Source organism: Chaetura pelagica, unplaced genomic scaffold (assembly GCF_000747805.2).
Source record: "Chaetura pelagica isolate M959 unplaced genomic scaffold, ChaPel_1.0 scaffold638, whole genome shotgun sequence".
NCBI classification, from domain to species: domain Eukaryota; kingdom Metazoa; phylum Chordata; class Aves; order Apodiformes; family Apodidae; genus Chaetura; species Chaetura pelagica.
In genome coordinates, this window is record NW_009954298.1 from 873077 (window position 1) to 900278 (window position 27202).

General features: G+C 46.7%; 2 protein-coding genes across 2 annotated transcripts in view; one reads left to right on the forward strand and one right to left on the reverse strand.

The window, feature by feature from the left end:
* Positions 1-23966, reverse strand: part of AP2B1 (adaptor-related protein complex 2, beta 1 subunit) — a 62940-nt gene extending 38974 nt beyond the window's left edge. Inside the window, exons 1-11 of the mRNA XM_010003829.1 lie at positions 23893-23966; positions 21723-21828; positions 21262-21397; positions 20101-20346; positions 10176-10366; positions 7889-8110; positions 6888-7008; positions 4469-4564; positions 1690-1805; positions 422-587; positions 1-45 (exon numbers count right to left, since the gene is read on the reverse strand). Of these exons, the coding sequence (XP_010002131.1) occupies positions 1-45; positions 422-587; positions 1690-1805; positions 4469-4564; positions 6888-7008; positions 7889-8110; positions 10176-10366; positions 20101-20346; positions 21262-21397; positions 21723-21828; positions 23893-23929 (1482 nt within the window). The 5' untranslated portion in view covers positions 23930-23966. The remainder of the gene's footprint in view (positions 46-421; positions 588-1689; positions 1806-4468; positions 4565-6887; positions 7009-7888; positions 8111-10175; positions 10367-20100; positions 20347-21261; positions 21398-21722; positions 21829-23892) is intronic.
* Positions 23967-25332: 1366 nt separating this feature from the next.
* The window catches only part of PEX12 (peroxisomal biogenesis factor 12), a 4312-nt gene continuing 2442 nt past the window's right edge, over positions 25333-27202 (forward strand). Inside the window, exon 1 of the mRNA XM_010003807.1 lies at positions 25333-25357. The gene's annotated coding sequence lies outside the window, so the exon portion shown is untranslated. The remainder of the gene's footprint in view (positions 25358-27202) is intronic.

Below are 27202 nucleotides of genomic sequence, written 5' to 3' on the forward strand. Positions count from 1 at the left end.
TTTCAAGAACAGCTTCACTATAGCAGTCAGTAGGGTGAGCTGCACCTGAAAGTAAAACAGCAGAGATGAGAACATTCATTCATGCTTTAGCAATGTCTCCCAAGTCTCAACATCCAAGTCCCCAGTCAGCACACTGAGATTTATGTCATAAATCTGTGCATCTCATCACTGTTCTGCATGTTCTGGTCCCTGGTAGGATTATTCCTCAAGCAGGATGCAACATCTAGAAACCCCTTCTCTTCTAAGTTTGGGAGATACAGACAACACAGCCAACACAGACACCTAAGAGCTTTGTGTTAACTGAATATGGAAGTTTTCACTGGGAGGTATTTTCTGACCAGAGCAATAATATTTGCCATCCACCCCACACACACACACACTGCATGAAATGCTACAGGCAAGATGCACAATGCCATCCTACCTGAGTGCTTTCATCATGGAAGCCCTCCAGAAAGCTCTCCAGCAGCTCATCTGCATTGTCAATCCTTTCTGCATATTCACCCACTATCCAGATCATGGCAGCTCTGGCATCTGGCTCATCCAGGGAATCCAGGTTCTCGCACAGAGTGGCAATGATGCTTTCATACCTGGTTTGCCAGAGTACAGGTAGATTACTGGGGTGAATTCAACTTGTGTTACTCCATCTCAGCCCACAGCATTCTACAGAGAATCCCACACTGAATTACAATGTCTTGCACAACAAGTAACCAGCAGCGTTTTCCCTTAACTACAGAAGATATTCCTGGGCTTTTTCTTTGTCCAAATTGAGCACTAAGCTCCACAGAGTCCTCGAGAGATTTGCAGCTTCTTTCATCAGCAAGACCACCCAGATGTGAAACTGAAGCAAAGCTGCCTCCCTCTCTGCTTTGCTAAAGGGAACATTTGATCCAACAGTTCAAACCACGAGTCTGTTATCAGATCCTGCAGCCTCACTGGCAGCTCTAAGCTGGGCATTACACTTCCCCAAAAGCTTTGCTGTAGAACAGACAACACCTCTCACTAGTTGTTTAGCTTCCCCCATTCCCATCTGTGGGTACCTCTCTCATAAGCAGGCAATCTATCTTCTAACTGACAGCAGAAACGGCCAGACAGGCCCTTGGATGCCCTGTATCACTATTTAGATGATCATGAATTGTCTGCAGAAGAACACTGCTGCTGCTGTTGAGCTGAAGATACAAAACCTTCTTGCACAAGCAGCTCAAAAGCAGCTGGGTGCTGCCTGAGCCAGAAAGAACACTTGATGGAGAAAGCCAGGAGCATTTTGTTCAGTAGTAGCTCTTTAGGACCTCAGACCATGAGATGCATGAACTGTTATGGCATTGCATACAAGTCTTCTAGAGGAGATGAGCAAAACCAGAAGCCCAATGCTGAACACTTGGTCAAATTTCCCTTCTGGCATTTTCTGCAAGAGCTTCACTGCCTCTTGATGAGGGCTTATGTTCAGCATCAACGTGAAGTGGTGGGGAGGGAAAAGCTTTCCGTTCCAACTAATAATGTGTCACACTGATCCCTCACCTAGAGCCAACACCTGAACCTACCACACCAGAAGCTGGAAGCAGAAGGGATTCTTTGCTTCCCAGACAACACAGCCACCTTTGCTCCAGAGCCCTGCTAAGCTACAAGTTTCATCGCTCTGCTCTGATGGCAGCAGACAAGGGCTCCCCAAAACCTTCTCCTGCTTTCACCTACTTGTTGGGGTACTTGCGGAAGATGTCCCTGATGACCACGATGGCCTCCTGGACCACATAGTTGACCTTGGTCTGGATGAGGTCCAGCAGGGTGCTGACACAGCGCTCTGCAGATTGCTGGAGAGAAGAACAGAACAACACAATGAAACAAGTGGAAGGAAAACTCCTGCCCAGCCCACAGCACGTGCTGAGGAACAAGACATGCAGATGAGAAAAGGTCCAGAGGTGGAAACCAAGAGGATGACAGCCACCAACTCTGTGTGTGTCCAGAAAAAACCTGCAGGTTGACAAGTGCTCATGTATGACAGTGGAGATACCAGCTGATTCCAGCTCCTGCAAAAAGTAATGGCTGAAGCAGCTGTGCCAGTAGGTAGTTGGATCACCACACGAGACCTTAAGAACACTGCCTGCATTACTACTCATACCACCCTCTTGCTGACCAGCAGGTGAAAGAGGCCACTGAACGAGCTCTCTTGGATTTGCCCAAGCTGTGGCAGTGAAGACTGAGAGTTCTGACAGGGACTGCTGGAAGATGTCTGGAGAGGTTAGAAGGCAGGAGAAAACCATGCTGTCAATGATGCAGCAAGAACAGTAGCAAAAACCAGCTCACACCAGCAACAGGCTCAGTAGTTTGGGGGTGAGGTCAATGTGTGAAGATACAGCTATAAATAGAAATCCATCTGTTGCCAATGCAGCTTTCACATGAATGAGTTCAAAATTCCCAGCCACAGGCATTGTAAAATAACAAGGGCTGGACATTGGCACACTCCAGGAACCAGAACTGGAGTTAGAGGGAAACAATTCCGGGAGGTCTATTCCCAAACAGAAGAGTGAGGAAGGACATCCCAGGAGCAATGAACTCCTGCACCACAGAGTCTGAAATAAGGACAAGGATCTGGCAATCAGCAGAGCACATATGAAGCCTCATTACACAGCTGGTGATTAATGTGAGCAGCAGACTGCTCAGGACACTGTCTAGGCAGCCACCAGCAGAACGTTCATAAGGCACTCAGGATGGAGACAGGGGGGCAGGCACCTGGGAGGATGTTTCAGTTCTAGGGAGTTCATTGTCCCCTTCACTTTCAGAGCACTCGAAGGCTGAGCAGGAGGAGGAATGAAATGGCATTTAAGTCAGTCACAGGAATCAGATTTTTCAGAATGGGCAAAAATCTCAAGGGCAAATCTCAGACTTGTAGAGATGAATTTGGGACAAGGAGAGACTAAAGCCTTCTGGTGACTTCTTGCCCCTGGCACCAGCCAAGAGAGGAGACACTACCACCCAGCATCTGCTGTCTTTGCAAACTGGCACTCAAGGCCATGAGGCTCTCCCCTGAAATTCACATAAAACAGAAAAATATATCAAATATATAAAATAATATAAAATTGTATTAATGGTATTTTATTTTTAATGATGCCTCTCCCTCCTTAGCACAACCTCACAGGTACTTTGCCACTATGGAGGCAGCCAAAAGGCAATCTGACAAGGTCCTGCTCTGGTCTCCTTTCCTGCTCATGAGGAGATCTGAGGCCTGAGACACTGATTTCATGGACACTGAACATGGCCCTGGCCCAGGAGTGACTGACACTGCTCACAGTGGGGATCTCACTGCAAGTCCTTGCTAGCCAGACACTTCAGAGCCTGCAATTTAATCCTTACCAGTTTCTCATCAACTTCCACTGGTTTTTTTATAAATACGTGGCCTCAAGGGGCACTTGGATAAATCTGTCCTAAAACAACTCTGCTCTGTAGAACCTACAGCATCAGTCACTGTTTGCAACAAGCAGTCCAGCCCTTCAGAACCTGCCACCAACAAAGCTTCAGAGCTGCAGAATTAAAAGAAAATTAAAGTTTATTTTTCTTTTCTTTAAACACTTTGAAGCCTGATTTTTTTCCAGGCAGAGCACAACATACCCTCTGAAATAGGCAGTATTGATTTTTATCCCAAGAGTTCCTTGGAATGTGAGCAGTCATGTGGGCAGAGGCACAGTCAAGCAGTCCCTCTAACAATATTTCCCTGTAACAAAACACGTCTCAGCTCACACCATCCCTTGTTAACACATTGCTATGTGAAGGTGGGCATCCCTGGGGCCTGCAATGCTCTGCAAATGGATGAAAGAGTGCCCCAACCAGAACAGCTTGCAAGCTGGAATGACAAAGGACAGCCAACCAACATTAAACTTACTGTTTTTCTGTAGGAACCAAATGAAAGCCCCCAAGATTCCTGTAGTACATACCACGCTCCCAGCCACAAGCCTCAGTGATTTCTAAGACCTGGGCTGTTGGCAGAATTTACTGTCTTACTCTTCTAAGATAGACAATCAGGCAAAAGGTAGAATCCTTGAAGGCAGAGCTGAGGCTCCCCAGAATACTCATTTATCAACAGCTTCCTTGGCTGTTCCCTGTGTCAAAAAGCAGATGTCTAAGCCTTGGGAGCTGGTGGCTGTAAGAGCACTCATCCTTCCATTAGTCATAACTCACAGTGCAAACAGCCTCTAATCAACAGAGATGCACCAGGGACAGGGATTAACCTAGAGATGAGGACAGTGTAATGAGTTTTTCTATATCTGCCCTCTTTAAAACTGGCTCTTGTCAGAGGAGTAAACAGGTCTCACCTTTAGCAGCACTGTCATCAAAGGATTGGTGCCAAAAATCAAGGTTAACACTATTTACTGAGAGAGACAATTCCACAGTTAGATGGTCACTGCTCATCTGCTGGGACATCATTGTTAGTCCTTTGCAAACTGAGTGTGACTGAGAGCCCCAGGTTCCAGGTACTTGCCTCCACCTTGATGGCACAGCGCCCGATGGCCCGGACAGCCTTGCGCACAAAGTCAACGTCCACCTCGGTAGCATATTCCTTGAGCTCTGCCAGCACCTGCAGGGAAGGCACAGCAGGGTGAGCCCTGGGCTCAGGGAGAACAACCCACGGACAAGCCATGCTACTTGTGTGCCAGGACGTGAGCAGGATGGACTCTCCCACAGCTCACCACACACGCTCAAAACCAGGACGGTCAAACTCTGCCATCAGTCTCTGCCTCTCAGACCCACTGCCTTGCATTAGGAAGCAAGATTTGCTGGCCAAAGCCAAAAGGCAGCTTGGGCTAGATTAATTTCAAAGCTCCCCTGAACAAAAGCTGGGAGCAAAGTCATCCCTGACAAACTTGCATGTTGCTGTTCCTTCCTACGCTGAAAATCCCTGGGCATGGGGTCACATCCACAGGCATGGGGTCACATCCACAGGCATGGGGTCACATCCCCGGGCATGGGGTCACATCCACAGGCATGGGGTCACATCCACAGGCATGGGGTCACATCCACAGGCATGGGGTCACATCCCCGGGCATGGGGTCACATCCACGCATGTGGATTGTTCTGTACAGTTTGTTGTACTTCTTTGTCATTCACTGCGTGCAAAGCTTTAAGCAACAACCGTGTTTGATCTCTCCTTTCCTGTGCTGAGATGAACCTCTGGATCCCTACTGGATCCAAAAGGAGGAGGTAGAGATCTGAGGACACCCTGGAACACCTGTACAGAGATGAATGACAGTGTGAAGATTTTTCCCTTCTTAACAACAAGATTTGTTATTTTGTCTCCGTGTTTTTTTCTAATGGAAAGTGAACAAGGGTTTAAACCAGGACCTGTTGGGATCTTACAGATCACTAACTGAACAGCTACTTTATTTTAAACAAATAACTTGGCTTAGAAAAAACAATTTTAAAAAGAGACACTATGCAATTTGCTTTCCCCAAAATCTCATTTGTTTCTGTTTCTTATGTCAAATATGACATCAGAAATTTCATTGTGATGTCACAGATTGCAAGGGAGAGGTGAGCAGCACAAAGCAAGGCAGCTGCTTGAAAAATCTCTAGCTGATGCCAATTGCTCAGAACAATGACAAGATAAAGAGGCCTTGAAGGGCCAGACTGCAGACAAATAAATCTGCAAGGAGTAGACAGGACATCTGTGTTTTGAAGCTTTATTATTTCCCAAGATGATCTATGTTGGACAGTACTCAGAGCACACAGGTTCAGTAACTTGCGCTTTTCAAATACTGCCCAAGTGCCCTGGATTCAACTGGTCTGTGCCTTGGACTGCAGTGGGCAGAGAGATGCAGAGGCTCAACAAGCTGCACAGGGGGGAGGTGGGTAGAGGGCTGCTCTCCTTGGGTTTTATTTCAGGGTGTACTTCTGATGAAGCTTGAAGGTTTTTCAGGAATGCTTCTTTAGAATGAGGAAGAGACTCATCTGTTAGTCTGCAGATCACAGCCCCAGACTGTGCCCTCCAGACACCACTGCCTTCCATCAACAACCTGCATTATCCAAACATCCTGCATTAGAACTGATTTGAGCCTCCCAAGAGCAAACAGAAAATTCTGGCTACATTCTCATGGAAACTGATTTCCAGAATGTTTTCCATGTGTCCAGCACAAAAAGGGTGTGAATTACTTTGCTCTGTTAAAAAAAAACCCAACACAAAAACAACCACCAGAGGAGAAAGCTGAAGAGGGCTGTTTAAAAATGTCACATTAAATGAAACTGCTCAGTGACAATTAGGAGAGGACAATAATAGCACTAACCAGAGGCATTAATCGTTCTGCATTAATGTTAGGCCTGGTAGCTAAGGTGGCACTTGAGAAGTCTTCCTTTAAGAGAGAAATTTGGATTAAAACTACATCAAAGCCAAGGAGAACCTACACTGTAAAGCAGTATCAATTCAGTTTAGATTCAGCTTTGTATAATTTCCACTCTGGAAGCAGGTTAAGGGAAAAAAAGGAAAGGATTATTTTAGCTGAAGAGTGCCTGTGCAAGGGTTCAACAATTTCACTAATACAATTGAAATTCAAAGCTCAGTAATGTTTGGCCATTCTGAATGCCTCTGTTGCAGGCACAGCCCTCACTTGAAACAAGCCTCTCACTCCAACTCAGCACTGGCAGTGACTCATGTGACAGGAGACATCAGCTCTCCCTCTGGAATTGTGATCTGTAAACCAAGCTCTGCCTCAGGGTCATGATGGAAAACATGCCATGTTATTAACACTTAAATCATGGAGGAAACGCCCAACACCTCCTACTAGCCCTACAGCAGGGACAGTGATGCCTCAAAGCCAGGCCAACACCAGCAGTGGTTACTACAGCCTCAGGCAAGGACCTTGAGAGGTCAGAACCCAGGAGGACACATCAGAACTGTCTCAGCTGACCTGGGCAATGTTTGCTTGAGAAGCCAGGCGGATCATGATGTCTAGTTTCTCCAGTTTGACATAGATGGGGTCGTTGTACTTCACAAAGAACACCTTGATTTCCTGCTTCAGGATTTCAGGCCTGGAGGGAACATAAGTGGTTTCATTCAAGACAGGCAAAAAACCGCGCACCTTGTGTTTAGAAATCTAACCAAACATTCACTGAGAAACAGAATGGTGTCCCTTCATGTCCAGGACATGCCAACGAACATACCAGGACAAAATCTGAAGGTAGAAGGTTAGAGAAAAAGATTGTTTAAATACAAACTGCAGAATTCAAGTCTCTGTAACTATGCCTATATCTCTGTCTCCTCCCTGTGAACTGCTGAGCCAACCCCTGCAGTCAGTGGACGTCAGTGTTTTCAGGGAAAGAACAGCATCCTCATCTCCACGCGAGATCCACCTACAAACTCATTTTCTGCTTTCATTTGCAGGATGCCAGTGCACAGTAACTCTGCCCTGAATACACTCACAAAGTGCTTTCCAACCTATCACACCTTTCCAGCAAGGAAGAAGAGTATTTAAACATGCAAGTGGGAGTAAACTGGTGAAAAAAAACCAACCCACTATACATGAGTGTGTCACCAGCCTGATTCTTCTGTGCTGAGGAGAACAGCACAGGCAGCTTCTACATTGAGCTTCTACAGGTCACTGTGAACTGGTTTATATCCTCCTTCCTATTTGCAATCTGATTTACAGTCTAACAGGAGGGCAGCTCTTACTGCTCTTAAACAGGTGGTGAGTAGAGAGGCAAGTAAAGAAATACTTTGTGATACTGGTACCACAAATATGTTGTAAAGAAAATCAATCCAAGCTACCAGAGTCATGAGACTGTTTACTTTGTCCCTCAAGGGATCTGACCCTGGATTAAACGAAGTGCTGTGCATGTGGAAATATATAAAGGTCTGGGATAACCAGATGCCCTTCAACAAACCAGGAAAAACACACCTGAGAGGCTTTACCTTTTCTGCACAATCAAGTTGATGTTCCTTAGGGCAACATACTGAACTTCGGGCTCTCCAGACAGCAGTGTCACCAGCGGAGGGGCAAGTTTCTTCAGCAGCATGTTGTAATAGTCAGAGTCCTTGGGAAGGAGTTCCAGGAACTTCATCAAGACCTTCACTGCTGACAGCACCACTGCCGAGTTGGCGTGGGACAGCCGAGGGGTCACCCGCTCACAAATGCTGGAGACAGAGGAATAAAGAAGGGTTCACATTCCTTTCAGAATGTCATTTTTTTCAGGTCTTATCTGCATCTAGGAGATTTATCTGAATACAGCTTCCTCAGACACTTCTCTGATTTGGTTTTATTCACGAAGAATGGGAAATGTCCTGCTTTCCTGAACACAGCGCTAGGGGAACAGGAACGACTCTCACAGCTCCACTTTCCTGCCACAGTTGGCTCAGGAGCCCCTCCAGCTCTCAGCGTCACAGTCCCAACACTTGCTCAGTTATTAGCTTTTTCTGTCCTTGCCTGGTGGCATTATCTATTCCTGTGATCTTGTCTGTCACCTACAAGCACAATTTTGGCAGAGCAGCTATCAGACAAATGCTTTAGCCCCCACAGAATCACTCAGAGGTGATACACACTTCTGGCTTGCTTGGGGGGGTTTGCTGCCATGTCAGTCAATGGTTTCTGAAAGAAAAAAAGATTTGTGACTCTGAAGAAACAGGGAAAGAATACCCTCCCAAGCCTCAGCAGATCCTACAGTCAACAGTATCCTAAACAACCCATCCCAAGTAGAAAGGAAGTTTGGGTTCATATGGTATTTCTTACAGCATCTGTCAAGTTTCTTCCCACCCCCTCCTGCATATTGCTAACCCAGAACAATCTTCTTCCCATCTGTGCCTCCCAAAGTTTCCTCTCTTGAAAGATTTGCTTTCATTCACCCTGGGATGGAAGCAGCATGGCTAACTGAAGAGCAGAGGAGTCTGGAAGTCATAGCCACCTGGTCACCTGGCAGACCAGAGCTGCTCCATCCCTCAGTTTCTCCTTGCACAGGGTAATGACACTAGTCTTGCAGTGAAGGACAGCTCTGCATAAAACAAGGTCTGCCATTCTCCCCTCTGAAATAAGGCAGCTCTGAGAGTTGAACTCCACACAAAGGAGTACTAGTAGCTCCTGCCCATTCAGTTTTACACAACACTCTTCAGAGGAATTCTGGGTGAGGAACTGGGACATGTTCACAGTTGTTCAAACTAAGCAGTCCCTTTCTGACAAAGCCAGGATAGCTCTGGCCTGACACCCTGGGGATCTCTGCAGGTTTCTTGCACTTGTTAATAGCTGTTTCTGGCACAGAAACAGAGCACAAGGGGGAGGGAAATACCAAGACTACTGTCAGGCTTTTAAAAAAGAGTGGATTGTCTGTTGTGCATCAGAAAAGTCCCTGAAGAAACTCACCAGATGCCTAAATGCCTACCCAGGATTTTGCTTGTGGGCTCGTGCCCTCATCTCTCCCTTCACCCCCCATATCACCTACATGAAATCTATAAAATTTGAGAATTCCCCTGTTCCAAGTAATTTTCCCTGCTGGTTCCTTGTTCCCTGGGGTACAGAGTCTGACTTTTTGTGATTCTAGAAACAATGAGGAGAAGGCTTGAAGTGCACAGATTAACACTCCACTACCTAAGCCTTAAGGCCTTAGTATTTAGGTTTAGTCATTGCAGCTCAATGTAAAAGCACAAGGGTGAATTTGGATTGCTAAGAAAAATAATTTCTTACCTTTCCCCTCAGTTCTGTCATAACACAGACTAGTTTTCAGTCAGAAAAAGTATTCCACTCTCAGACCTGCAGTACTTTGGAAGCCCCCAATCCTATAAGGGCTTCTTGCCTCTCTGCAAGATCAGATTTGAAAGCTCTGCTTTAAAGCAGAAAATCCTCCAAAGAGTGCTTCCAGATGGGTCAGCCATTGTTATAGGCTTAGGCTGACCCCCCCTCAACAGGGCCAGTTCCTGTAAGAACCAGTCTTTTACATGGAAAAAAGTAAAAAAAAACCACAAAAACAACAAAGCTACTGATAAACAGAGAAAGTGGTTCTGCAAAGGACAGAGGCAGGTTTCCTGCATCAGCCCAAACTACCAACACTTGTCTCCCTTTATATCTGTCTTACTTCAAGTCTTACTTGTGCTGTCTCACACCTGAGCAGAGATCTCTGTTGTCACAAGCCCTGCTGTGACACTGCCAGGAGCCTGCAGGTGCCCTGCTGACTAACCCCAGGTGGCTGGTGCCAAGAGCAGGAACAAGCATTACCTCTGAGCCTCACGGTCATCCTTGGGGTTGTAGTTGGACAGACAGTCCAGGATGAAGATCTGGCCCCACTCTGTGCACTCATTTAAAGCTGTCAGGAGCTTGTTAATGTTCTGAGGGTTCAAATCCAGCAGGTTGCTGTTGGGATGCGACTCACTGATTTCTGACAAGGCAGCCACAGCATTTGCCACCACCTGGGGAGAGACAAGGAGAGGCCATCAGGGGCTTGGCAGAGGTTAACCCAACCTTAGCACAGGCTACATGTGGGAAACAAACATAGAGATCCTGGGCAGCCACCAGATCAGTCATCAGAGCCCTCCAGAGACACAGCACAACCTCACAAACAGCCTGGAGAGCCCGAAGCTTTGACTGTATCTTTGCTCCTTGCTAAAGTCTGAAGTCTCTCAGGGAAGAAGTGAAAGAATAGCAGCACAGCAGGAGGGGGCTGCTGACACACCCAGCAAACATGGAAAGCTACCACAGATGCAAACCATTTTGCTAGAGAAATTACAACTTGAAAGTATTTCTGCTGAAAAGAAACAAAAGTTAAAGTTGCCTCTAGACACAAGGGGGACCTAGGGCCAGGACCTCACAAGAGACTTTACTCTGGAGGGAGGGAGCTAGAGGTGGCATCAGAGAGTGTGCACATATAGCAAGAACATCTCAACTTCCTGGCAGGCTCCAGGTTTCCACCCTGGCTTGTTTCAAGTAGGCATCATTTTCCCCACTTCCTGGAGATGCTCACCTGGCACAGCCAAGGTCTCAAAACGTCCAGCTGCCCTACCCACTGAGGAGTGGAAATCACATGGCACGTGGCTTAACATGATCCAAGAAATAAGAACTGCCTCCTCAGGAAGAGGAGATGTCAGGTGGCAGGCAGACTTCAGCAAGTCTGTCAGGTCACCCAGTTTGAAATCAAACACACAATTTCCCTAAAATGGACAATTTCTGCTAATTTTTTAACGCACACTTCAATTCCAAATAGTCTCCATAGCATCTGTGTGCCTGCCAGGCACTTCAGGGAGTCCCACGAGCAAGCACTCCAGCACAACTCACCAAACTATTCCTGCTGCATTTCAGACTCTATAAGGCAGCACAGGCCCAGGGTCCAGCCTGACAGGAGCAAGAAGTGGGAGTGCAACACAAACTTCTAACTCTTAGTTGTATCCTTGGAGTCAACAGTTATGTCAGCAGATGTCATGTGAAGGTTTCTTAAATAGAAGAGCTGCAGAATATGTAGACCAAAATAGAAAATCTGCAGACAACAGAAATCTTATTTGTTTAACTGACTTGAAACAGGATTTAAGCCTGAGCTTGACACAGAAAACTGAAATACCCTGTGAAAAGCCACTTTCAGGATATTTCACAATGTGTATGATGTCCAGCCCAACTCACAGTTCATACCTGCTAAGAGGAAGATCTACAGCATTATTTTGTATGGGATTAAGGAAACATTTTACCTACAACTGCCTGATCCTTTGGATGACTAAAGATGCTTTTGAAGCAGCACACTGAAAACAAGAACAGCACAACCAGAAAATTCTCTGCATTGTTGCCATCACTGCTTGTCATTAAACCAATATATTCCAAAGTCACTGCACAAGCACAGCAATGTTGATTGCTTTGCATTTCACACCTAGAGGTCAGAGATGGGATTTCAATCCAAGATTTTAAGAATTTCATTAGCTGAATGAGCCTTCTGCCACCAAAATCATTAGCGAACAGAACTGCTGTCTTCTTGTACTGTTTTAATGAGTAGCTTATTAAGACAGGCTGTTTATTCTTCCCATTATTTAATTTGCCTAATTCTGGAATGGTTAATGTGACACAGCATAAAACTGAAGTGAAAGACAATTTCATTACATTTGGGAAGTTTGCAAGTGAAGACAAATCATAAAAGCAAGTGAAAAGTACAAAACCATTGGAAAAAAGCACTTATAAAGTGAAATTGGGACTTTGGTGAAAAAAACTGAGGTAATAAAATAGCGACAGAGCTGAAGCATCAGAGCAAGGGGCCTGTCAGCTGCACTGAGGAACAGGGCTGAGCTCTGGCAAATGCACTGCCAGGCACTGCCCTCCCTGCAGCACCCGGGCCACGGCTGCCCTGAGCCCTGGGGCAACCTCAGGGCACAGCAGCTGCCCTTCAGCTTCCTCCCCTGCAGAGCTGCAGCCCATCCCCTGGAGTTTACCACAGGCAGAGGATGTGCAGAAGTGCTGGCACCAGGGGCTGCCTGGCACCCCTCTGCTCCAGCCCTGCTCTGCCTGGGAGCAAGGTCTTCTTGTTCGGATCTTCTCGTGCTCTCTTCAGGAACTACCTGGGCAGCAAACATGCAGGCATCCCAATCACAGCAGAGGATGGGACACTACATGGCAACATACCAGGTGCCCAACTGCTGTGAAAAGCAGCCACAAGAAAGGGAGTCAGGTGGCAAGATGCACCTCAGAGCAAGGGCTGTGGCCTCCTTGGGTGTCACAAAAAAAGGACTGGAAGGGCTGTGAAGCATTTGGTGGCAGCTGAGTCCTGCCGGGTGGGCTGGGATCTGCAACCCCACCGTGCAGTTACAGCTGGGCCTCACCTTTACCTTAGAGCAGTGCTGCTGTCAGCTTGGTGACAAGGAGATAAATGGAGCAAAAGGAGTAAGGGAAGGGATGGGAAACATCTTCAAACTTGAAGCAACATTTATTAACAAAAAAGTACTCTCTGGCGATTTGCACTGAACATATTGATGAGTTACAGTATGCCAACAAAAATAATTAGCATCTTCAAGGCTTTTTCCACAGCCACAGCACAGTTGAAACGAACACAGATTTCAGGAACCAGTCCAATATAAACACTGGCTCAAGTCTGCACACTCACCTCTCCTCACTGGCACTGCCACTGGCTTCAGTGGGAGGCAGGAACATGGAGCAAGATGAGCTGGGGCTGTGGGGTTTCATTCCAGGACACACAGCCCTGCTGTGCTGACAGCTCTCACCAGGTGATGCCTCAGGACACAGATAAACCAAGATTGAAGCAGTGCCCACAGTTTGAGATGCTAACAGCTACCACTCAGGTATGGAACAAAGGTCCATTAAGAAGCAGTCAACACCAGTTCATGTTATCACATCACCTGGGAACCCAGCAGGTATTCTGGCAGTCACAAAAGTGTCCTAGAAATATTTAGAAAGATGTTTTGGCCAAAGAAAATCTACAACAAAGCTGGACGTTAAGTCTTCAACTCAGCTGACACTTGTTCCTTAACAGAGCAACATAAAATAGTGAAGTTCGACTACACTGAACAGCAAGTAAAAGGTGCAAAGTGATAAAACAAGCTACAGAACAGGGTAGGGTTTTGTACCTTGAAAATAAATACTATTGCTGGGGGATATACTAGAAGCAAAGTGACAGCTTTACAAGTGGTGTAGGACAAAGTTCTACTGGGTAAGTTTCACAGCCAATTTCTTGTTTGGCTAAGGAAAAAAGCCACAAGCTTCTTCAGAAGAGTATTCTATACTTTTCAAAACATGAAATAAGTTCATTCTGATGAGAAACTAACCAGGAGTAGAATAACTTATTTCAGATGTTGGAAGGAGACTAGAAGGGCAAGAAACTACATCTAGTATAGTCTTTAATTCCCCCAAACAATGAAAAAGCAAGGCCAACCCACTAGGCACAGATATGTGAGCCAAAACAATTAACCAACAGGAAAAACTTTAAAAAGTGAACTCCATGGCAAAATGCCTCACTTGACTCAAAACTGAGAAGACAGATTTCAAGCTAACAGGTACCAAGCAGTGAGAGTCAGCCTGAAAACAACCTAGAGAGTAAAACTGCAGAGCAGATTGAAAATATAATAATAATAATAATAATAATAATAATAATAATAATAATAATAATAATAATAATAATAATAATAATAATAATAATAATAATAATAGACCCCTGGCTTGCTGATGTTTATCAGTTCACCCTGGGCACACTTCACACTATTCCAGTGCAGTCACAGCAACATCCTGTCAGGGACAGTTGAGCCCAATGACAAGAAATCTGCTTTTTGGCTGGAATTTCCCAATACGTTTAGACTCGGAGAAGTGTCACTGGGATGTGAGTAACAAACTCACAGACTCTTATTAAAAACAAAATAAACCCTGCACTTATATTACTAGATTTAACAAGAGCCCAACATTTTTAAACCCATATACAGACAAACCCCCTCTGCAGCCAGAGAGACCAGATCCAACCTCAGGGAGAGCTGCAGAGGTAGGAACACAGATTTACCAGTTATTCCTTCTGGCAGCTCAAACCTTTAGCTCTGAGCAAATGGTATAAATTACATTAACAAGGAGGGAAGGGGGTGGGTGAAAACCTGAGAGTCTGCCTACCAACCCACACAGAAAAGCTCTGCAGGGAGTGGGGGACAAGAGGGAAGCTAGACAGCTCTAGAACACCAAACAGTCAAAGCAATCAGATTATTTTGCTAGTATCCCAGGCTAATTGGAAATTAAACCAAGTGTGTAATGGAGTTAATGAAATACAATGTTCTGCTGCTTGAAACAGGAACCTCTGGCTCACCATCCCACTAAAATTAGGAGAAAATTAAGAGGAGGAGGAAAAACAAAAATGCTCTGAAAAGATGCTGAGGAAAAGGAGCCTTCCCCACATAGCTGGAGGCTCCTGCCCTCCAGAGAGCCAGGCACATGTGATGTTTTCCAGAAGAGGTGCTGACATTTCCTAAGAGCATGCTGGGCTTGCTTGGTGCACTCGTGGCATTAAGCACAGACTCCCAGATGGGACATTAGGAGCAGCTGCCTGGGTGAGCATTTCACAAGGCCACTTGTCTTCATGACCAGAGGATCCTGTGTGCCTGCAAGGCCCCCAGCAAGCTCCAACATAGACAAACTCTGGAGTACATGACCCCTGCTTCTGCTCATGGTAATTATGTCTTTCATCTACAAGCCCCCCTTTCCTTTGCTTCCCTAGAAATGGTCTATGAACTATTAAAATGGCCCAAGCAGGCAAGTTAGAGCCCATGTGAATCTCACACCGTTAACGCATTTAACATACATGGATTCAAACTGAAACCCTGGGGGACTAATTCATCCCCAGGCTATGAATCATCTTGGAAGGCAGCAGCTCACCTGTTCAGCCTTAATTGTGACAGATTCCAGGGCTCTGGGTATGTCATTCATCTTCCACTAATTCCATTGCAGAAGGTTGTACTTCAGCGCCCAGAAGTCTGGAACAGCCCTGCTGGATACGTGATCAGCTCCTGAGCACAACCCAAACACTGACCAGGTGGGCAAGACCTCCTGCTTGTCTCTTTGCAAGTGGAATTAAGTTTTCTGGAAGTGGCAATGGAAGGGAAGTCTAGGCATCATGTCTCCCACAGTGTGCTCACCCTAACTGGTTTTTGCACTTCCCCACTCCTACTATGCACTGCAGAAAGATGCCACTTTGTGGCAGACAAACTCCTGCTCTCGTGTCCTTGCCAAAATCCACGTGTTGGTGGTAAGTCAGGAAACCATACTTCCCCCAGCTGTTGTACCTCTTGAGATAGGTGGGCCAGAAGCTGTTCAAGTGTGGCTCCAACATAAAGGGTTTCTCTTTGGTACAGCTGAGCCCCCAGAAGCCACAGAGGAACTGCAGTTCCCTCCCTATGCTTCTTCCAGAAAGCACCATGGTGTGATCCCAGCCTGGGTCAGGCACCTATTACACACCAGGAAGGGGTTTTTTTCAGGTATTTTGTAAGGCTCTTTGCAATTTTCCTTGCAGAGGTTGTCACTGGCACCACCCAGTGGCAAACAGGGCTGTCTCTCATCTGAGCAGCTGTTTAAGAAAGAAGCATCAGCTAAGCACCAACAAGAGTTATAAAACATCATTGCCACAGCATTTTGTGACAAATGGTGCTTGTCAATAGCTGGAATTGTCTGTTCTGGTTGAAAATGTAACATCTAGACACATGTCAACAAAATTCCCCAGCCTTCTGATATTGGAGATCCTGGAATCATCTATTCAGCAAGACCTGCACTTCGGAAATTAGGCACATGCTGGTGGCAGTAACTGGGAGGAGACAGCTCTGATAGATTAGTCTCTTGAACTTTATAAATGAGGAGGACAGACTCTGCAGAGACATGGGCATTCATGCATGATAATACAAAGGGGTGGCATCTCTGCCAGTGCTGATACTCAAAGGGCAGGGAGAAGCATGGCTCCTGCAGGAGGTGCTCAGACCAGCACCTCTCATTCACAAGCCTGCCAAAAAACCCAGACAAAATCAGGTCCCTCATACAAGCCTGAAATTCCCTCACACCCGTTTAGGAGAGACAAAACTAGCTATTCAGTAGGTCGGACATGGATCTGGTCCTGCTTTAAACTGCTGCCATCTCGTGGTCTCACTCAGTCCTGGCTCCAACCATGATCAGTCACCAGGTCTGATTCACATGTCAGAACGATCAGGAAAAGGAAAAAAAGAACTTTGTCCAAGATTTCAGAGAACTTCTGGTCATCAGTAGGTGTGTAACACCTCTCCCCCCACTGTCAACTAATGCTGGATGTCAAAACCTGCAGTCATCTGCCATCCCGTGCACAGCAGGAGCACACAGCAGCCCTGAGATGTGCTACTGACATTGTATTTAGTTAGAGCTTGAGGATTACGGGAGGACGTGCCTCCCCACCTGCACCACACCAGAGTAAACAGCAAGAAAGGTCCTTGGGACTAAGCCCAGCAGCACACTGACAGCCTAAACCAGCCAAATTCTGGCTTTATCTTCATACAGATCTGGTTCTGCTGAGCTTCATGCAAGGACATGCACAGTTAACAGGAAGAAGGGTTTGCCTGAAAACAGCTCTGGGAAGAAATGAGGGTTCCCTCTATGGAGGGAAACTCTTGGGCAGGATCCCAAATGACAAAGAGCAGCGACAAGCACATCAGGCCCATCTGTGAAACCAGATTAGAGACTCCATCCACAATCAAACTTTTGCAGTGTAACCACCCAGTAGCTGGGCTGTGCCCTTGTGTGCAGCGTGGGCCCCTCGCCTGCACAACCTGGGACACCTCACACAACTCAGCTGTAATGCAGGGAGCACCAACCCAGCTGGTACCTTGCCATGTCCAGCCACATCACTCCTGTGCAATCAGAAGTCTGGATTAATTAATCCAGGAGAAGCTGCAAAGCTACCACAGAGATTTTTCAGAAAAAGCTAGTGAGCTACCAGCCTTGGTGGCAGCCCTTTCACCACAACTGCAGCCAGCTCATCTGGAAGGGGATGATCCTGCTCCTGTTCAAATGATCCTGACAACAAAATGCCCAGATAAAGGGGGAAGGCACCTTGACCATGTACCTACACACCTTGGCAGGACTTCAGAGCAATGCCCTGAACACCCCCAATCTCCCAGCACACAAGTCTATGGTAATCAGCTATTATTATATCAAAGATATGAATAAAAAACCCATAAAGACAAACAAAAAACCAAAAGGTTTCTGACAATGTCACCTCCAACTTAGTAAGATATCTTTATGATGAGGGTGATTAGAGCTCACAAAAACATACACCCCAATCTCTGCACAATAGGCAATTAGTGAGCCACAGATGGAATTGTTACAACCCAGCTAGAATGGTTGGTGCTTGCTGACGTGCCAGAGGCAGCCAGTTACAAAACCACAATAAAATCCTTCCTAAACATAAGTTTTGATCAGGAATTTTTTAACTCATGCTTAAAATCCTAATTTCTCAGAAGAGAGAACAAGTGTAGATTTCCCATCTAAAAAATTCTGCTCCATTAAGTGTCTAATGTTGCCTATTTCCACAAGTCATCAAAAGAGGAGAAACATAATACAAATATGAATGAGTTTAGATAAGGGTTGCAGTGACTGAAATGCATCATTTGCAGGGGAACAGGCCATAAGGGTAGAACCATCTGTACCATTTTTTGCAGTCAGCTTTCTCTTGATACCAGGTACTGATACATATATTTTACTTCAGAAGAGCCTCCAGGCAGGGCTGCTTTCCATCTGATCATGGAGTAATACTTCAATAAATATCAGCTTGCACACAAAGACAACTTATTTGGCAAACACAGCTCCTGGTCATCTGGAACCCCCACTGGAATTTCACATTGAGAAAGCAGCAGTGAGCTGGATGGTTTGATGAGGAAGATGAACCTTAATTAGGGGTGGATAGCTCCTGTGCTTTCCAGGGAACAGCTGTACCACAAAGGTATGAATTTCAAAGGAGAGCAAAGCAATAAACTTAACTGGAAGGAATGTCTGCATGTACTAAAAACTGCAACAAGATTAAACACTGTATTAAGTCAGAAGCTAGAGGAGCCCCAAACCTGATAAAATCTCTCCCCAGGAACCCTTAAAAAGCAAAAGTACAATGGCCTGTCTACAGGAAAAGCTGGGAAACCATACACTGAACACCAGCCACGTGATCCTCAAGAAGCCTGCAGGTCTGAAAACACAACACAGGCCCCTCCGTCACTACCACTCCTCCAAATTGCCCTCTGCTGCTGTGACTCCTCAGCTTCAGGAAGAGCAGGTGAGCAGGACATGAGGCAGGTACTGTGACCCTGCAGAGCTGCCATCAATGGCAGCAGCTGCAAAGGCTTTGCTGTCCCATCCTGTCCTCATTACCACCCAGGAGCTCATTAGTTGTATTGATGTTTTATTAGGAATCCCTGTGCTACTTCTGGTGGTTTATTTAGCAAATGGAGCACATGCTGCCTTTTGGTTTTTTGCCTCTTCTCTGCATTCATTTTGGTCAGGATTAAATGAATGTGGTTTTGAAACAGAGATTGTTGCTCTCATAACCAGCACTGGCTCATTTACGAACACAGTTAGCTCCATAGAGATCCATCAGCAGAAAGGGCAAACAAGACCTTATTAACTTACATCTTTTCAGCCTGAGCTCCTCAACTCACATTCATGTGGCCATAACCAGCAGAAGAAAACCCAAGGCTAGGAGCAGAGTGGGTCATTTTCCTTTCACAGCACACTCTGCTGCCTGTGAGCCAGTGCATGCCAGGGGCCAGTATTTAAGTGGAACTAAAGCAGCCCCATCAAGTACTTTTAGAGGCTGCAAGGCACACCCTCAACATGAACTTATAAAAAGCAGGTGTTCCCCTCTATGCCTCAGAATTGCCCAGGCAGAGTGAGCATCTTCAAGCAGTCATCAATATTCATGCAAAAACCTGGCATAAACCCCTCCCAGGGGGGCATACAGGAAAAGCAGCTTTTAAAAGAGCCAGATTTCAGAGGCAAGAGGTGCTTGTATCTTCGGACGGGCACCACTGCTCACAGAAGTTCCCTCCCTTGCTAGGAGTTGCAACACTGGTATGCTCAGTGGGTTCTGGGAGATCACAGGAAAAGATGCTGAATGAGAGAATGATGCAGTGGGGCACTTCAATCCATTGCCCATCATCTTTTGGTTACAAAATAATAGTGGAAGATGCCTGGTGTGGAAATGAGCTCTTCATTAGCTGTGATGAAATACTGATTTAGTATGTAATTTACTTCTGTAAGTTCTTGGTCCTGATCTCCACCTCTGCTCTGACAACTCATTTAACTTTATTAAAAACATTAAGTATTGATTTTCTCCACTCATTACAGGCCAGTGGATTTATCTGCATTAGTGAATTAATTCATCCAACCTCTCACTCCAAGAACAGCCAAAGCCTGCAGGAAAGCAGTAGCTACAAGCTGTCACCACGGGAGAAGCACCAAGCATTTCTTGCTCTTTTGACTCATCTGAACATTTCCTGCAGCACTCAAGACAGGCAACACAGGCAAAAGCCCCAAAAGACCTAAGAACTGAAGGAACTTTGTATTTTCTGAGGCAACAAGTTCTCTAACCAACGAAATCATCACAGCTGCAGTCAGGGAGCCCTCATGTTTCTGATCACCCGCCCATGACAAACCCAAGGTGCTGGCAGAACTTGTACATTACCATGGGGTTGGAGTCTGCAATCAGGTCACGCAGGGAGTCCAGGAACCCTTGGTCCTCCACCATCTGGGCGTTGATGTCGTGCAGCTTGGCCACGCAGACGGCGGCCGTTTTGCGCACGTAGGGGTCCTCGTCCTTCAGGCACTTGCGCAGGGGCTCGCACAGATACTCCGTGATCTTGTCCACCCGGATGCAGCCCATGGTGCGCACGGCCAGGGCACGGATCAGGGGGTTGGGGTCCTCACAGTCCTGCAAGGGGACACTGTGTGGGGAGCAGATCTGCACTGCCAGCCCTTGCTCCTTCCCTGCAGCCACACCAGCAGCCTGCTTGCTCCACACTAGAAGAATTCTCATTGATTACATGCTAAAAAAGGCAATTATTTCACATCAGGGATAAAAGGTAGAACTTACTGGTTCACAGAAACAGTCTGTACCATCTCAGAGATGTTTTCAGGCTATGATAGTTTGTAAAATTGTGATCTCAGTGTCCCTTGGTTCTCCCAGGCAAAGCTTCTTCCAGCATGATCTAGCAGCTACAGCTGAGCTGCAGAGGCAGCTCTTGCCACCTAAGAAGCTGCCACAGGCAACTTGTAGACAGAACTAAACACTGCTTTCCAGCCTCACCCTTTCAAAGCAGCAAGAAAATATAATGGGAAACTCAACAGCTGAACACAATGCAAGAGCCACCAAGGCCTACTTCTCACAGGCCAACAGTTCTAGACACAAGCACCCCCGAAGCTTGCAACATCTGGAGCACTGAGCAAAGGCTGGTCTGGAGGTGCTTTCCTGATGGAAAATAAGCAGAAGGGAATGTAACACCTCACGCTTCAGGCCTACATTAACCTTTAGGCATCTAATCCAGCTATATCTCTGAGCAATACTCCTCCAAAATCAGCCCATAAAACAATGGATGCAGCGTGGCCCACAAAAGCATAAGGTACATTTACTTGTCACTGTTTAAACTTCCTACAATGCCTTAAAGCATACAAGAGAAGAGACATCTCTTGGTGATGCATTCAGCACCTCAGACTGTGAATGGTGTGTGTGGTGCTGAGCCAGTGCAGACTAGTGCAACACCTTCTCTTTAGCACTTGCCCCTCAGCTGGCTGAAAGGAACAGCCACCATGCTGAACTGTGTCCTCAGGGGCCAAGGGAGCAAGTTACCTTCACAAAGCTGTTGACAGCCATGATGGCCATATCTGGCTGGCTTTTGGCATAGTTCATCAGGTACAGGTAGACTAGCTTCTTCAGCTCCAAGTTGTCGGTCTGCATGCAGTTCACAACATCAGGAAAGAGGGAGCTGGGCAGACAGCAGGAACAGAGAAAAGGAAGCTGTGATTACAGGGCATGCAAACGGGTAGCAACAGTATGAGGAACATTGGAGTTCCATTCTTGCTGCCCTGCTGTCTATTGAGAGGCCAAGTTCCTTCCCAAAACAGTTTGCAATGGCTTTTACGACACCTTGAGAAGCCTGTGACTCATGGCACAGGGGAGGACACAGCCAGCCTCGCCACCCACCTGAGATGACAAACCCACCAGCTGCTCCATGGAGCTGTGTGCCACTACACCCAGCTGACTGCCAGGAGAAGCAGAGCTGCTACAGGTGAAAGAAAAGTTGCTTTTACCTGACATCCTTCCCCACGGTCATGGCCGCAATAACCTTCTTTACAGCTTCTTTCCTCTTTTCTTTCTTTTCATTATTGAGCTCAGCCTTCAGTTCAAAAATCTCCCCTGGCAGAAGACAAAATAGATTGAACCTCTTGGGAGAAGAAAAGGGTCAGGCTTTAGGGATAACTTGAGTAACTTTTTACTTTTGCAGCCTGTTGTTCCCATAATACTGGTACAGCAACCTGTGGAAGCTGTCCCAGACCTTCTGGAGAACATGGTTCCCTGAGAAGCAAAGCTGCAACACTCAGAGAACCATTTGGGCTCCAAGCTGCTAATGAACAAGCAGTTAACAGAGCCCTGCTGCAGCTCTCCCACTGCCCGAGCATTAAACCACGTCACTGCAGCGGCTGTTTCTCAGAGACAACTATTGTACAACCCTGATAGAAAGATATTTGGAGATGCTGCATTAGTGCCTGCAAGAAAAAAACAAACAAACAACAACTAAGTGAAGCAGGAATTTTGCCCAGACTTTTAAACTTTTGCTCTTCATCCCCTGCTTCCTGTGAAAGCACCGAGGGAACAGCAGTTGCAGCATAGCCAATCCCAGGGCGTGCTGTGGCAGAGACAGGAAAGTACACATTTAGTCCAGCAGAATAAATTCCTTCTGAGCCAGACAAGTAACACAGCTTGCCTGGATTCTGAGGCTGCTGAAGCAGCTTTTCCCATTGACAAGAATTCCTCCAGATATTTCTGCATGGAAAGTCAGTTCAGGCTGGATCACAAAAGTGGCAAAGCAAGTTGGCAAAAGAAAGCAACATGTGTGACAGTCACCTCATCAACCTGTTCAGACAGAGCAGGTGCTGTAAGAAGGATAATGCTCCTGACAGATAGACAGCTTTGCCCAGGAAGGACAGAGAGCAGAATTCCCACTGGAAGTCACAGGCTGAATACACATTACAAATACCAAAATATCTCTGACAAAAATACTAGCCCCTAACCTTCCATTCCTACACACCAATGTCACTTTCTCAGAACAACTGCACTAATTACTGAAGAGCCTGGCACAAAAAGACTAAAAGGTGCTTCAAAAGAGAAGATAAGTGACTGAGGAGCACAGCACAGTGACCACTCATGACACCTCCTGCCTGGGAGAGAGAGCCCACATTACTCCCCCCAAGCCCATGCCCCAGAGCTGAGCCAGCAGCAGAGTGCTCAGGACAGGCTGGCCTCTTCCAGCCAGCCCAGCAAAGTCTGCCTCATACTTCAGGACTGAACTTACACATAGAGCTGCTCCTTAGGAAGATGTGAGCTGCTTAATTTATGGAGCTCACTCTGAAGCTTAATGAGATCCAAACAGATCAACACTAGGTTTTTTTCCACTGGTTTTATTCATCCAAAATACTCAGCCCTTCTGAAAAGGAGAGGTTCATGTGAACCATTTTCCACATCTACTAGAGAAAGATGAGCAACTGCAGCCAGCAAGTCAGGATAAACACTTTTGTTTGACAACAGGTTAGAAAAAACATCTGCCTGGACAGTTTCAGCAGAGCAAGTCCTCTGCTTAATGAGGGGAATGGGTAAAATGTCTCCAAAGAACCTTTCCTGTCTTCCCATTGTTAAAGGCAGCTTGTCCTGAGGTGAGGTGGCCACCATGCCTACAGCAAAGCCAAGGGCAAGAGTCACACAGAGCACTTCAGCTCTGAGGGAAACAGCAACAGGAAATCCCATTATTTTTGCAACAGCTTGATGTAAAGATCTACATTATACCTTAATTATTAAATGTCTCTCCAGCAACTTAATCCTGTGATGCCCAACAGAACAACCATCCTGCCTCAAACTGCTTAGTCCATAAATAAAACTTTGTCTCTGACCAGATCTGCACTCAAACACCAGATGATGGACCAGATGATCCCTGAAGTCACTTCCAACCTTGCATTCTGTTATTCTGTGATTCAATGATTTGTTCTCTGATCCTTGAAAAAGCAGCAATTTAGGTCATATTAAGAATCGCATCAGTTTTGCCTTTTGTTACCGTATGACCTACTTTAGAAGTTTCTCCCTGGATGATTAAGACAAGAAACAGGGACAGAGCTAACAGAAAGGCACAAGTTCTTCTGCATGCAGTTAAGAGCTGTGTAAAAATAGCCACCCACCACCTCCACTTGACAGCACCAGCTCAACACTGACCTTTCTTGTTGGTCGTGAAGTACTTGGAGTCCGTCATGGTTCCAGCTCCTTGAAACACCTGAGAAGGATGAAGGAGAACAAGCAGTCAGAGCATTCAGAGCTGACAACACCCAGCTTGCCAGAGGCTCAGAGGGAGGATGGTGAGTGGGTAACAAGAGGGAAGCAGCAAATGCTTCACAGCCACAGGCACATTTTCACAAGCTTCATTCTGCACCTTCTGCTGGTATTTCTTGGCAAACCCAGGGATTTCAAGGGCTCAGATGAACAACAACGGTGAAAACACAACAGCCTGAGGTGACAGGCTGGGAAAGCAGAGGTGCTCAGCCCAGCTTTTTAACTCTCCATCTCAGAAGGGAAAAGCTGGTTTTTAACTCCTTATAATCAGCAGATCTTGACAGGTTCTGCAGCTCCTTCCCCTGGGCACACAATTCTGTTTTCCAAGCACTGCACATTTAATATCCCGGCTGGAAGCGACAAGTCCACGTCTCAGACAAAGGAAACTGTCAACTCCCCCTAACGAGACTTTCCTGTGTTGCATCTGATGGAAGGAACAATTAACCCACTGGCAGTACCCACCCCAGGCCCTTTCATTGCTTTTCCTTCTTTTGTTCATCAGAGATGCAAAGCAGGGTTCTTGAAAAGAAAAGCCGTTACTTTTCAGTTCTCTCAAGCTTAAAAATGCAACCTTTCTCTGCCAAACCTGACATCCCCACGACCTGATTATTTCAGTTCCAGGCTGCACTTTTGTGGACAGGTCTGAAAATGCTGCTGGGACAGCAAGAAGGAAATGGTCTGACCAGCACTTTCCTTGCTCCACAGAACCTACTTTAATACCTTAGAATATATAGAAACTGGCCAAACATATGTGGATTTTATCCCTACAATTGCCAGCTCTGTGACAAACATGACTCAAGCAATTTTCAAGTACTGGCTGAAAAACAAGCCTAGGAGAGGGCAGTTCTGCTGGTTTTGATGAAACAGTCTGCACCAGTGCTAAGAAACTACAACCCTGAAACCATACCAAAAAAGGATTTTTCCTGCCTCCTTCCTCCTTTTCCTATTTTTTTGCCCAATTCCTCTTCTCTTATACATACCTCATGACCTTAAACACCACCAGCCATGCAGCAAGTCATCTGTTTCCCAGACACTGCCTGTCTTGCCTCCAGCCCTTGTGCTGGCTCAGCAGCAAGAGGCCCAGCTCAGCTCTGAGCCCCAAGGTTGCAGTTCCTCAAAACCCTCCTTCCTCATCCCTTGACCAGCCCCAACACCACCACCACTCCTTCCCCCCCATCCACCTTGATCAGTGCAATACCCCAGCAGTTCCATTCCTAGCAGCACAGCTGGGGGGTAACACCAGTTTCTACCTCCTCCCTGTGCCCTGCAGCCCGGCCAGGCAGAGCAGGGGTGCTCCTGACAACTGCCAGGCAACCAGCTGAGAAACCATCTCTTGCTGAGAGCACTTCCCCAGAGCTCCTGCCTCCCTGGGCCTCTGTGGTTACCACCTCATCCCAATTAGGCAGCACTACTGGGTTTGGTTTGATTTCTCTCCCTTTCTCCTCCTGCCAAGCTAGAGAGCAAACTATGCCTAGGGACAGCTCTGGAAGAACTTTCCCCCCTGCAGGAGAGGTTTGCCCTTCTTCCAAACCAGCAGCTGGGCTGGGAGAGCCACACGAGCCACAACTCTGCTATCCTTCCAGCTAAAAAAATGCCAACAAACAAGCCCAGCAACCCAAAAGAAGTTGTTGTGGGTCTTCTGTAATTGAAAACACAGCCCTTGTTCAGCTGCAATGTTGCTGCTGACGCAGCCCTTCGGTTTTGAGCTCAGCTTAAAAAGATGACTTAAATGTTTTCCTCTACAAGAGTTTCTGGCATGGTGCCCTGCAGAAGGCTCTGAACACAGCCTGGCTGGTCTTTGTTTGCATTATTATATGTGGATTTGCCAGTGTGGGTCACACCTCCCAGATGAGCTGGGCTGATACTGCTTTAACAGTGCCCAGAGCAGCAGATTACAGAGAAAATCCAGGAGGAAAAGAAAACAACCAACCACCAGACACATCAGTTCCACATCAGTTCCAGAGACTACCTTTAAGCCCAAGAGCAAGACATCTTGCTGTTTTCCTAACTTCAGATCACACACTTGGAAGAACCCTAAACCCCCTCAGAGTGGGAGAAAGGCCTGCACAGCACATGTCTTCACAACCTCTTTGGGTAGATGTGAGGAAGCTCTGACTTTGCTCAGTTAGCAAACTGCCCTGTTCCAAGTGCAGCTCAGGAGAAAGCTCTTTGTGCCCCCAGCACACAGATTGCTGCCTCACGTGTGTCAGAGCTTGCCTTGCCCACAGCCAGCAGCATTAGCTCATCCCTGAGCACACTCAGTGTGGTTTGCAGTCCCAGAGAAGGGCCAGAAACAAACCAGCCCAGAGACACAAATAGCAACGTTTTAAATAACTCAAGAAAATGCCAGCTTCTTGTACACAAACCTAAACTGAGAGCCAAGATAAACTGCAACAACATCACAAATATTCTTGTATTTGTAGGAGAAATCTACATCAGATTCCCCCTGCTAACTGCTGTCCTGTGTCCAGCACTTCTAGGGTGGGAACAGGTAAGAAGTGTTCCAGCTGACAGCAAAAGGCTCCTGCCCCAAGCCCAGCAAACAAGCAGAGACAAATCAGATGAATTTCTGCTGAGGCTCTGGCAAGGCTTAGTGCTGTAAGCATTGGCTTGACATTTAAACGTAGACTGAACCACAAACATGATGAAATGAAAAGCTTAAGGAACCACCATAACCAGAAAAATAAGCCTCCTCAGCCCAAAACCACACAGAAAACTGGACCCTGCACCTGACCAACACCTGCTTTGCCCCACACATGGCTTCAAACAACAGCCAGACCAGCTCCCCACACAGGAGGGTGGCAAGTTCAAGGCCTCAGTACTGATCCAGGCTCCTCAGCATTGAACAAACCAGTGCTAAATCTCTAAAGAGATGCCCAGTTTGACCTGACTGATGCTCCAGCTGGTGCCACCACCTCCCACCTGCACCCACTTTGTCTGCAAAGCCTCCTGAGATGCCAGACCCAGCCCCTGGGGGTCTCGTCCTGCAGCCCCACCAGCACATGCCAGGGGCAGGTGATTCATTTCCGTCCTGGGGACCAAGCACCTTTGGAGCTCCCCACCCCATCCTCAAGTGCCACACTTGGGTTCCTGTCACCTCCCCGCTCCTCAGACCTCCCAGCCCAGCTGGGCCTCCAGCTGGGCTCTCCCTCCCACCAGCCCCCCCATGGCTCGCTCTGCTCGTTCCCCTCCCACC